At 44.3% G+C, this 12,111-nt stretch overlaps 1 protein-coding gene across 1 annotated transcript in view; it reads left to right on the plus strand.

The window, feature by feature from the left end:
• Window positions 1–11,906: 11,906 nt before the first annotated feature.
• Window positions 11,907–12,111, plus strand: part of Mcm3 (minichromosome maintenance complex component 3) — a 15,293-nt gene continuing 15,088 nt past the window's right edge. Inside the window, exon 1 of the mRNA XM_013019246.1 lies at window positions 11,907–12,049. Coding sequence (XP_012874700.1) covers window positions 11,972–12,049 — 78 coding nt within the window. The 5' untranslated portion in view covers window positions 11,907–11,971. The remainder of the gene's footprint in view (window positions 12,050–12,111) is intronic.

Here is a 12,111-nt window from a genome sequence, read left to right on the forward strand (position 1 = left end):
TCCCTGTCCTTCACAAAATAGCTTGGTCTATTTTATGTTGTGTGCATACCAAACTGACATTGTTTTCATAGACCCTCTACAGCGTTTACATAGCATTGCTTTCCAAGGAGCTCAAAACACAAGTGATGGAGCCATAATTGCTAAACTTCCTATGTTTAGGTGATGCGGGAAGACAGAACAGTGAACCTTACCATAACATGCAGAAATGAAAATATGACTTTGATTAAACCATTTGCCTGCAACATGTTGGTATATATAGATATCAACATGTGTAGTATGAAACTGTTGTGCCCTAAAAGACTTTTTTAAGACCTACTTGTGAAAACTTAAACATCTCATCTCAGAAAGACTGAGGGTCATTAATTTCTTTACTGTCTTAGTGAAGGAAAGAAGACTGGAAGGATGAACTGGAAATTAGCTCATCTCAAGGTTGGGACACAGTGACTAGTAATTAATTTAACCTTTCCTTGCTTCAGGATCCTTCTGTGTGACATGGAAATACTTATGTTGCCTATTTAATCTAGTTACTGATAGAATTAGGTGACAGGACATAATATACAGTTAGTATTGTGGATTTTGCATAGTGAGGGCTTGATAAATGTAGGCAAAAGGCAATGTTTTGGTTTAAGTGGTGGTTTGTGGATCTTTGTTACAATAATTTCTGCTTGGAGAACACATATGTTTTGCTGGACTATACAGGAAGAATCTGAGTCAATATTTTATATATATATATATATATATATATATATCTCCTAAAGTCAAATCTGTTATTGCTTGGCATCTGTCATCAGAGAGCCATCCACCTTGGCTGTTCTATTCTAGATCCCCAGCCAACTGAACACCTGGGTAGAGTAACCATGATACTAATTGCACCTACAGGATGCTAAAGAACTGTGACTGAACCAGGTTAAATCTAAGTAAAAGGAATGGTTTTCTTGTATTGTGTGTCTACTTTGCATCATCATGGTGGAATGGTTGAGGCTCACTAATATTTATTGAATTTCCATCTGGAATTGTTCACTGTATACCAGGTTCTTAAAAGCTGCTTTTGCTAAAAAGCACAGATTACTTAGGCTCACAAATCAACTAGCATCAGGCAAAGGTAAGTGTACCAGCCATTATTTTATGTCTGAGTCCTATCCTGAAGTCACTTTATATCTCTATGTTGGATTCCAGGGAGAAGCAGACAGGAAGGACTGGACCACCGTGCAGATATCAATGACTCTTCCTGTAACACAGGTGCCTCTCGACAATCCTCTCAGATTCAGGACTAGAGAAGGAATGTCACTTGAACTTACCCCGATGGAAAACTAAGGCTTGAATATCAGGACTTCTTCACACCCTTAGGTAGTGTGTGTCAGTAGCTACCTGCAAATGCCCAGCAGTCTAGAGCTTATTTTAGTCCATCCTCTATTGTCAATGATCCTCTAACGATCATTAGCAAGGCACAGACCAACCTCTACGGAGCTGCTGGGATGGGGTGGGCATAGGCTGAGAACAGCCTGAAGGGACAGAGTGTTCTTTCTGTCCTCCGCTCTTAAGGCTCTCTCAGGGAGAGCATCTTGGCTCTCAGTTTGCTCGTAGGATGGAAAGATGAAAATGGCAATCTTGGGCAAGTTGAGTAACAATTGCATTATTCATGCATGATTCTGGCCTGGGTTCAGGGTTTTAATGACAAAAAAATCAATGCAACATTTGACCAGTTTAATTCAACTCATGTTTACTGAGTCTGTTTTCACTGTGTAGAGGTAAGCCAAGGAGCCAAAGCTGGCCTGTCCATGTACCCATCTGGAAAGCCTCTTGTGTGGGAGATGAGATCTAACTAAAGCATCCCGGAGCGCTCCACTAGGACCCCTGGTGTACCTCTCAGGGACCTGGATGTGGGCTAAGTGTGAGTTTGGTTAAGGGTAGATGACCTTCCATCAAATGAGGTCAGCATCTTGGGCTGTTCCTCTCTTCCATACTTACATATCTATGCATCAAGATGGACTATATAGGCCACATAATGCAGAGACATATGCAGTCTGTCATTCTAAGGTTTAATAAAATGCAAAAGGTAATAGTGTAATATTACCTATGTTTTTAAAAAAGATATGTATATCATATATATATATAACATACATATATACATGTAATACATGTATGTGTAAATATATTTTAAAACAAGAAAAGTAAAAGTTGTCCATTCATAATATTTCTAGAATTTAATTCTCCTTTTCAAAATTTTCAAAATATGCTTAATAAATACTTAAACGAATGGCTGTTGTTCATTGCTCCATGCCAACGTGTAATTCAAATGGGCTATAATTAATTTGTAGCAAATTATGGGGCAGAGACAATGAAGTAAATTTTAGCAATTGTAGTGGTGTGGGGGATGCTTTGTGAGCACCCTGTGTTTATAAGCTCATAACAACAACAAATAATATTTATTGTTCCAATTGGATATTCACACAGCTACCCTGTAACGGCAACCGTAAGCTGCCAGTGCCACTCAGCCCTCAGTGGCCCAGCAAGAGCCGGTGGCAGGGATGTCAGCATCTGTGCCCACAGTTCCAGGAGCCTGCATTTCTTAGAGGGACACCGCGCGGCTAATGGGCACAACTGGCTCCCCTCCTCCCGTGTCCCGTTTAACGCACGGTCAAGGTCTCTTAACCCCTCTTTTAAATCAGAGCTCAAAGACACTTGCACCAACTCATGCATTTCTTACTGAGATTTTGTTCAGCAAAGCGAGGGTGGGGCTTAGCTGCTTCAAATTCTCTCTCTTCCCTTTTAGACAAATCCAATTATCCCTAACCCCACTCCATTTGTGGTGAGGGGGTCATACATTGTTTAGATCAGAAAGGAAGCGCTGTATTAGGATGCCTGGGGGACACTAGAGGGACACCAGGCTATTATTCAGTATGCAATATTCTATTGTTCATCCTTTGGTCTGTCTAGAAAATATTTCTTGAAAACTCTTTCAGTGCTCTAAGTACTTTGCTGAAGGCTGAGGTCAGAGGTGCAGGTGGCAGAGGTGAGGTGAGCCCCCATCTAACGGAGCACACACTGCGATACAAGCGAGGGTGTGAGGAGACACGCAGACAGTGCCTACTCTCAGCTCTCGCAGGTGTTCAGTGTTGAAAGGATCAGCAAGCAGGTCCAGGGGGAACTGGCAGGAAGGGGGGCACAAAGTCCTCCAGGCCACTTGCAGGAAGTGTCAGCCGTGAGTGTGTTGGAAACCTGTGGATGCAGCCCCCGCTCACCCCCAAGGTGGAGGAGGAGAGGGTTTACCCACAAGCAAGTCAGGGAATATAAACAAATATAAACATCGTCCTGTGGTCTCCTGAGTCATAAACTCCTCACTCAGGTGAACAGTGTTCATGAACAGCTCTTCTCTCTTCCATTCACCCCTCGAGTTCCTCAAACTAGCACCAGCATTTAGCATCATTTCATACAGTGTAAGTCAGGTAGGTGAACCATCTTCCTTCTTTCTCCTCTTAGGTAAGTCTCCGTGCTTCTTCTGTTGGGCTCCAAGTGCAGAGAACTGAGCTCAGGGTCGGGTACCTAGCAGAGTTGGATCATTGGGTCTTCCATGAGGTCTCATTTAGATCTGCATTTGAAAGGCATTTGAAAGGCATTAGATCCGAAGACCTTCTGCCAACTCGCTTGCCTTAGGGAGTACTCTAGGGAGTTTGGGGGTGGGGTCATGGTGAGGCCCTCAGGCCATTGTATTTATCAGTCTCCATTCTGCGGGAACCAAGCAGTCCTCAGGTGTTAGGTTACTTGCTGTGGGAGACGAAAATGTGTAAGGAGGGAGCTCCCTTGGGGAGATGTTTTGTTTTTGAAAGTTCTGGTTGACAGCCTGGCTAGGGCCGTGAGAAATGGGGAAAAGGAGACCAGTGGGCAGTGGCTCTCACCACGTAGACTAGAAGTGAGGAGAGCTTGGAGGACAGCGAAGGTATTGTGACTTGGAGGAGCAAGTCCAGAGGAGCTCCAAAGGCAAACTCAGTAGCTCTTGGTGACTAGTTAGAGGGTTGGACCCCCTCACCTGTGCATTCCCACAGAATATTGTTAGAATATATATATATATATATATATATATATATATATATATTTAAGTACTGGGGTTTGAACTCAAGATTAACACTTCCTAGGATGCTCTGTTGTTGAGCCACATATCCAGCCCCTTTGTGCGCCGCTTACTTCTGAGATAGTCTTGATTCCTGACTGTGATCTGCCTGTTTTATGTTTCCAGTTGCAGTTGGGATGACAGGTACCTGCCACTACACCCAGCTTCTCTGTTGAGATAAAACCTCCAGGACTTTTCTGCTATGGCTGGCCAGGGACCGGGAGCCTTCCAGACTTAGTCTTACAGATGTGAACTACTGATGCCTGGTAAATAAAATTTTGCTGTTATTAAAGTCTCCTGCATAATTCCCTGAAGGATGAGAATGTATGAATATCGGACCCAGCTATATTTCTAGCACATTGCTCAGTGCCTGATAAAGAAAGATCTTTTGACAAGATTATGGATAAGAGGATGAATGAATGACATAAAGAGTAAGCCCTACATAAAGGCCCAAGACACTGGTGGCTAGGGAAGCTGTCAAGGGAGGAGGTGAAGGAAGAAGTGGAGGTTTGAGTCTCAGAGTGGTTTCATTTTGATCATGCTGGGTTTGAGGTATATATGGGGTCTCTGGCTCCAGTTGGAGCCCAGGAGACAGCCTTAGACCGCCGTAATGGATTAGGAAGTTGTCAGCGAATGGGTGGGCATTCATAGTACAGAGTAGGTAGAACAAATATATAGGGAGAAACCAATGGCATAATGGACAGAGAAGTCCTTTTTATCCAGAAGGCTGGTAGCTTTTGATTTTCTCCTTATTTTTATTTTTACAGGCATATCATTTGCATGACATAAAATATCATTTTAAATATGATTATGCAGTTTTTAGTCGCTTTACAAATAACAATTTGATATCCTTATATGATTTTATGCACTTATTCAGCTTATTTTTTTTTTTTTGTCGGTTGTGGGGCTTGAACTCTGGGCCTGGGCGCTGTCCCTCAGCTCTTCAGCTCAAGGTGAGCGCTCTACCACTTGAGCTACAGCGCCACTTCCAGTTTTCTGGTGGTTTATTGGAGATAGGAGTCTCACGGTCTCTCCTGCCCGGGCTGGCTTTGAACCGCGATCCTCAGATCTCAGCCTCCTGGGTAGCTAGGATTACAGGCGTGATCCACCAGCGCCCGGCTACTTATTCAGCTTATTAAAAACTAAAATAAAAGAAATTATGTCACTCTTTGGTAGAAGAGAAACAAGGGAACTGTTTGGTAGCTCCCAGATGTGTTGGAGTGGAGACTGCGGGTCTTTCTGATCATCCCCGTGGCCATGCTCCCTCCTTGGTAGACACCAGGATGTCCAGAATGCAGGGCCTCATTTTATTTATTCTTTCAATGCCTGTATTTCTCAATTCTAAAAGTCTCAGGTCGGCCTTACGTTCAGGATCCTGTTCTGACGATTCATTTTAATAGAAGTTCTTTAAAAACAACGTTTCCTTTAGCTTGTAAACCAACATTTTGTGGACCTTAGTTGTCTAATTTTTTTTTTTTTTTTGTCGGTCGTGGGGCTTGAACTCTGGGCCTGGGCACTGTCCCTCAACTCTTCAGTTCAAGATGAGCACTCTACCACCCCTTGAGCCACAGCACCACTTGCAGTTTTCTAGCGGTTTATTGGAGATAAGAGTCTCACGAACTTTCCTGCCCGGGCTGGCTTTGAACGTCGATCCTCAGATCTCAGCCTCCTGAGAAGCTAGGATTACAGGCGTGAGCCACCAGCGCCTGGGTTAGTTGTTTAAATTTTTAAATAAGGCTTTAAACTCAATGGCCAGTAGAGTAGTCTCCAGCTCTGTGTGCTGATGCTGGGTTTATGTTTGTTGGTTTGTTTTGAGAGGGATCTTTCTATGTCACCCAGGCTGGTCTTGAACTCCTGGGTTCAGTAAGCCTCCTGCCACAGCCTCCCAAGTAGCTCAGATTTCAGGCACATGGCACCATGCCAAGCTTCATTTATTTTAAAATAAATGTCATTGGAGTATTTCATACTCCAAATAATGAGGATGGCTTTGGTGTATGACAGTGAATAAAGAAAGGATATAGGGCTGGGAAGGTGGCTCAGTGGTAGAGCGCTTGCCCTGTATACACGAGGCCCTGGGTTCGATTCTTCAGCACCACATAAGCAGAAAAAGCCAGAAGTGGTGCTGTGGCTCTAGTGGTAAAGCACTAGCCTTGAGCTGAAGAGCTGAGGGACAGAGCCTAGGCCCAGAGTTCGAGCCCCATGACAAAAAAAAAAAAGAATATTTTAAGAGCCATCTTCCCTAGACCTCATAGGCTCTCTACCAATACCTTCCACTCTCTTCCTAACTTAGCACAGAGAGAAGCAGGTGGCTAACCAGATGGATACAGGCCAGGAAAATTTTCCATTGGGGTTGGTTTTAGGTCAGAGATATATTTGGAGGCTCATCAAAGCATGCAATGAAAAGCTTGGAAAAGAGCTGAACTTTAAACCTCTCAGCTTCTCAGAGATTTTTGTTTTGATCTTTGCAGCACATAAAATAGAAAATTACAGTGCCAATAGTTTTTCTTCCCTTTCTAAAATTAACAGACTATTGGAGGGCTGGAAGGATAATGAAAGCCCGTATTTCTTTTGGTCTTCAGACACCTGTGGGAAGGAGAGCAGTCGAGACACTGTACTTCACTCACTACAGGGCGGGTGAATGACCAGTGCAATCATCTCTGCAGCTCTGCTTCTCTGCCTCATGCATATGTCTACATCTTCCTATTCATAATGTCCAGTGAGTAGGGTGGCGCATCCCAAAGCCTGGCTTCTACTCTGTCAAAGTAACTGAATGCTGTGGACAGGAACTGTGGATTTTAGGACAGATGTTGCTATGAATCCAATACTAATGAACATTCACCTTACTTCAGAATGCACTGGTTCTCCAGGGCCCTTTGCTCCAGATGCAGGCATCATAATTTTGTGATTTGATTGTTTTTCCTTAGAGTTTTAGAATAAATGGATTGTTTCGCTGAAGTATAGTTAATCTATACTTTTTAAACATTTGAACAAAATATAATTTCCGTGCCCTTTTCACAATATGTGAGATAATGTTTTCAAATGGAATGGAAAATTTGCATGCTTCTACTTATTACTACTGGTTTTGGGAGACTTGCATGTCTCTTAAATTTTTCTTCCTTTGTGTCTTAACTGAAAGGGCAATTATTCTTTCTTTGTAAACCAAAGTACCAAAACCATCGCCTTCTCCATGGTTGCTGTATCTCCTCAGATGCTGTCCTGCTTACCTCCATATAATTTTGTACTTCCCCATCCCTCAAATTCTCCCTGTCTAAACGTGACACTTTTAGGTCTGCCTTTCCCTTTGAAATGTCTCATTTTCATTTTTTTCTTTGTCCTTTTGTACTCTTCCCTGAGCACTCTCTCCTCAACTTGTTCTACAAGGGCTTTAGCCAGATTAACCTTGCTAAAGTGTGACTTTTATATCATCTCTCCTTTACTCAAAAGCCACCTATGACCTCTTTGTCCCCAGATGAAGCACGGCTTTCTTCCTGTGCTCGCCAAGGCCCTGCAGGCCTGTGCACCAAGGCCAGATGTACCTGATTGCACTTGTTCCTCCAGTATACCCATCTGGCCCTCAGGCCTCTCTTGTGGGCACACCAAGAACCAGGCCATTGTAGCCACATCTCCCTGCAGGCAACAATGCCCACGCTGACCCGCAGTCATCCCTAAGAATCCAGCTGTGGATACTCAGCCTTCTTACGTTCCATATATATAGTGGCATAGTATTTGCACATTTTCAGGTAAATTTGAAATCATCTCTAGATAGTGTATAATACCCTACCAGGCAAGGTGCTGTGAAAATACTTAGTCTAGCAGATGAGGTCTTTTCAGGGAAATGTCTGGACTGGGATGGGAAGGGGAAGGTGGCTGGAGTTTGGTTGTCTCAGTTGTTCTGGAATGCTTCAGGCACTTTACTTTTCTCTTCCCATCTCTTGGCCTCTCTACATCCACCAATACACCATGACCACCGCCAATGGTTGACATTTATTTAGTGCTTCTGCATGCCAGGCACTTTTCTCAACATATGTGTGTGTACATGGGTGTGTGCGTGTGTGCCTTTAAAGTAACTTCTTTTTTATTTTTATTTTGGTGTCAGTCCTTGGGCTTGAACTCAGGGCCTGGGCACTGTCCCTGAGCTTTTGTTCAAGGCTAGCATTCTACCACTGGAGCCACAGCTCTACTTTCAGCTTATTTTTCTGATTAATTAGAGATAAGAGTCTCACAGACTTTTCTGCCCAGGCTGGCTTCAAACTGAGATCCTCAGATCTCAGCCTCCTGAGTCACTGGGAGGCTGGCTGAAGCCGCTGGCACTTGGCCTTTCTCAACATTTTATGTTTCTTATTGCTTCAGTGAGTACTCAAACATTCTTTGAGATGGCTGTTCTACCCTAATTTGAAAGAGGAGGAAACTGAGGCACAGTGATTGAGTCAATTGCTTATAGTCAAGCAGCCAGCGTAACCAACTTTGGCCTGATGCTTGAAGCCCTAGAGTACAACTTGGAGGTATTCTGACACACCACAGGTGATACCAGTCCTCCGGGTTTCAGCAAGCCTATCCCTGCAGAGTGCTCCTTAAGCTTTCTTAGCAGCTGGAGGCATAGATTTTGTGACCCATAAGCTTGCATGGCTTTTGATAGAATGTGGAAGTACTGACAGTGGATATGTAGAATGCCTAAAACACCCTATCAACAACAGGTTTTGCAATGTATGTTGTTTTTGAATATAGATACATACTATATTAGAAATGCTTATTATGGGTTTGTATGATACGTTTGATTACTTTTTGGCCCCTGGGGTCATAGAGCAATGGAAGGATTGCATACACTTTGTAATCTCTTTGTTTTTCCCCTATCCTGCAAACTTTGGCTTCCAGGGAGCCCCCTAGTGGCCATTTAGCCTTGGCAATTGGCATGGGTCCCTTAAGGGTTAAATTGGAAAGAAAACAGGAAAGCAAGAGTAAGAAAACCACAGGCACACTACTGTGGGAGTTTCTATGTGCATCTTCCTTTTGCATCAGAAGTGCGGGGGTGGACAGACACTGGCTCCGCTAGCCCCGGCTGTGCATGAGGTTTATGTGAACGTCACTGTTTTTTCTTTAGATGCACCTGAGGTGCGAGAGACAAGCAATGAATGGTGCTTCCTTTGCTTAATGAGCTCATGTTCTCTGTTAAATATGTATATCCTTCATGGCAGAAGATAAGGACATTAGAGCAAACTGGGTCTTTATCAAGGACCTGGCAGGATCCATTCATTAAATTAAATTTGTCTTTGTTTAGTCTCTAAATTTACCCCAGACATGTGGAATGCTGCTACAGTAGAGCAGATTTACTAGAGAATTTTTTTCTCTCAGCTCTTCAGCTCAAGGCTAGCGCTCTACCGCTTGAGCCACAGCGCCACTTCTGGCTTTTTTTGTTTATGTGGTGCAGAGGAATCGAACCCAGGGCCTCATGCCTGCAAGGCAAGCACTCTACCACTGAGCCATCTTCCCAGTCCCTTACTAGAGAATTTCTAACTCAGTTTTCTCCTGCTACTTATGTGGAAATTGAAACCCAGAAAAAAAAAATGTGTGTTAGTTTTAGGCTGTTACTCATTTGGACTTTCTACTGCAAATGACTTTGGAATTTATACTGCAAGTAAGCTTCCTGGTTCTTTTTTTTCTTTTTTCTGTCAGTCGTGGAGTCTGACCTCTGGACCTGGATGCTATCCCTGAGCTCTTCAGCTCAAGGCTAGCGCTCTATCACTTGAACCACAGCACAGCGCCACTTCCGTCTTTTTCGCTTATGTGGTGCTGAGGAATCGAACCCAGGGCCTCAGGCATGCAAGGCAAGCGCTCTACCACTGAGCCACCTTCCCAGCCCCAGCTTCCTGGTTCTTTTAGTGCTAGTGTCAAGATATTATCAGTGGTGCGTTGATATGTTCATAAAATGACTTGTGATAAGCTGATAGAGATATTGTTAATAAGTATATTGTTAATATACGTTAATAAGTAACTATCCCTTACTATATAATTGCAGAATCTCATTTTGGAATTTAACTTTGTGCTTGATTATGCCAACTGATAGCTCGTTTTTAGTATGGATTTTTTTCCCCACTAGAATGGCATAAAACACATAGTAATGATGAACTGAATGCCAGCTAGAAATATATATATATATATATATATATATATATATATATATATAATCATACAAATAAGTAGCATACATATTTGTTTAGACATTTTATACTTGGGGAATTTATTACCACAGTGAGACTTGTAGACCTTCACACATGAACTAATCATTGATAGCACTTTCAGATACAGCAGGGTACTGGTGGCTCAGGCCTGTAACCCTAGCTACTCAAGAGACTGAGATCTGAGGATTATAGTTCAAAGCCATCCGGGGCAGGTAAATCTGTGAGACTCTTATTTCCAATAAACCACTAGAAAACCAGAAGTGGCGCTGTGGCTCAAGCGGGAGAGCACTCACCTTGTGCAACAACAGCGCCCAAACCCAGAGTTCAAGCCCCATGACCGACAAAAAGAAAAGAAAAGAAATTTCAGATACAGGACTAACAAATGCTTTTATCTCAAAATCTGGTTTTTTAGTTTCTGTTTCAGTAAGAGAAAAAACATGCAGGAGCATTGGGCATGTTCTTTATTGTGTATTGAGTAGTTACATGGGTGACCTAGGTTAAAAAAATCATTTCAGATGGGAAGGTGGCTCAGTGGTAGAGCGCTTGCCTTGCATGCATGAGGCCCTGGGTTCGATTCTTCAGCACCACATAAGCAGAAAAAGCCGGAAGTGGCGCTGTGGCTCAAGTGGTTGAGGGCTAGCCTTGAGCTGAAGAGCAGAGGGTCAGCGCCCAGGCCCAGAGTTAAGGCCCACAACCGACAAAAAAAAAAAAAAAAAAAGATTTGTGCATTTTACTATATGTAAATCACACAAAAAACAAACTAAAATGTAACACAAATAACTGTGAGGTATCAACTGCAAGCGCAGTTGGACATGCAATTTGTCTCTCAAGTATAATTTCAGGTTTGCTAGGCAGCGTTTTTAATTATTGACTGATGATCAGTTACTTTGCACTTTCCCTCCTGTTAATTTTTCAGTGAGCTTAATTACTTTAGATGATCTAGTGGTCTTTCCGTAAAGCAAGAGACCCTTTGCAATGAAGCAGGTGGTATCCACATCCAGGCTGTGGGCAGTACAGAAGGGAGCTCCCAGGGGCACAGACACTGGGCCCCGTCCCCCCTTTTCCATTCTCCGTGCCCAGATATCAGGCAGCATTATTCAGATGGGGTCTTGAACTGAATAATTTTCTCCTGCTGCCCTCCAATTCTACTTTCTGCCCCGGGGACTTTTAACCCCTTCCCCTCATACCGTTGGAGGGCAGTTACGATTTGCTTTCATGTTTTTACCCTCCTGCGTTGTAAAGCTCCATTTCGTAATGCTTAGGCCACTTTGAAGCTGAGTCCAGCCGCCAAGCTAATTTGGACGCCAGCAAGAGAGGTAACCAACTGCAGCTTAGAAGAAACACGAACTTACCAACAGCTGGGAAAGAGGCCGGACTACAACTCCCAGAAGGCAACGCGTCCCCGTGGCTGAAGGCCCCGCCTCCGAGCAGGGGCGGGGCGGGGCGGGAGAAACTGGGACCCTGCAGGCATCGGAAAACCCTGGCGAGAAGAGCCGCCCACTCGGACGCTCAAGTTCCGGTTAAAGGTGTTAACCAATCGGCATGCGGGCCCGCTCCCCGAGTGCCCGCCTCTTCCGGGAGGTCCGCTCTGGTGGCGGGAAAAGTTGTGAAGTTTTCGCGCCAAGGCGGAGCTGTGGCCAGGGTTCGTCCGCGCGGCTCTGCGAGTGGCGGTCCTGAGGTGGCGGGCATGGCGGGCACCGTGGTGCTGGACGACGTGGAGCTGCGGGAGGCGCAGCGAGACTACCTGGACTTCTTGGATGACGAGGTGAGCGGGCGTCGCGGCGCTGCCCAGGCCGCTCCCTCGGCCCCGGGCCCCGGCCTCCGCCC

Source organism: Dipodomys ordii, unplaced genomic scaffold (assembly GCF_000151885.1).
Source record: "Dipodomys ordii isolate 6190 unplaced genomic scaffold, Dord_2.0 Scaffold44, whole genome shotgun sequence".
NCBI lineage: Eukaryota > Metazoa > Chordata > Mammalia > Rodentia > Heteromyidae > Dipodomys > Dipodomys ordii.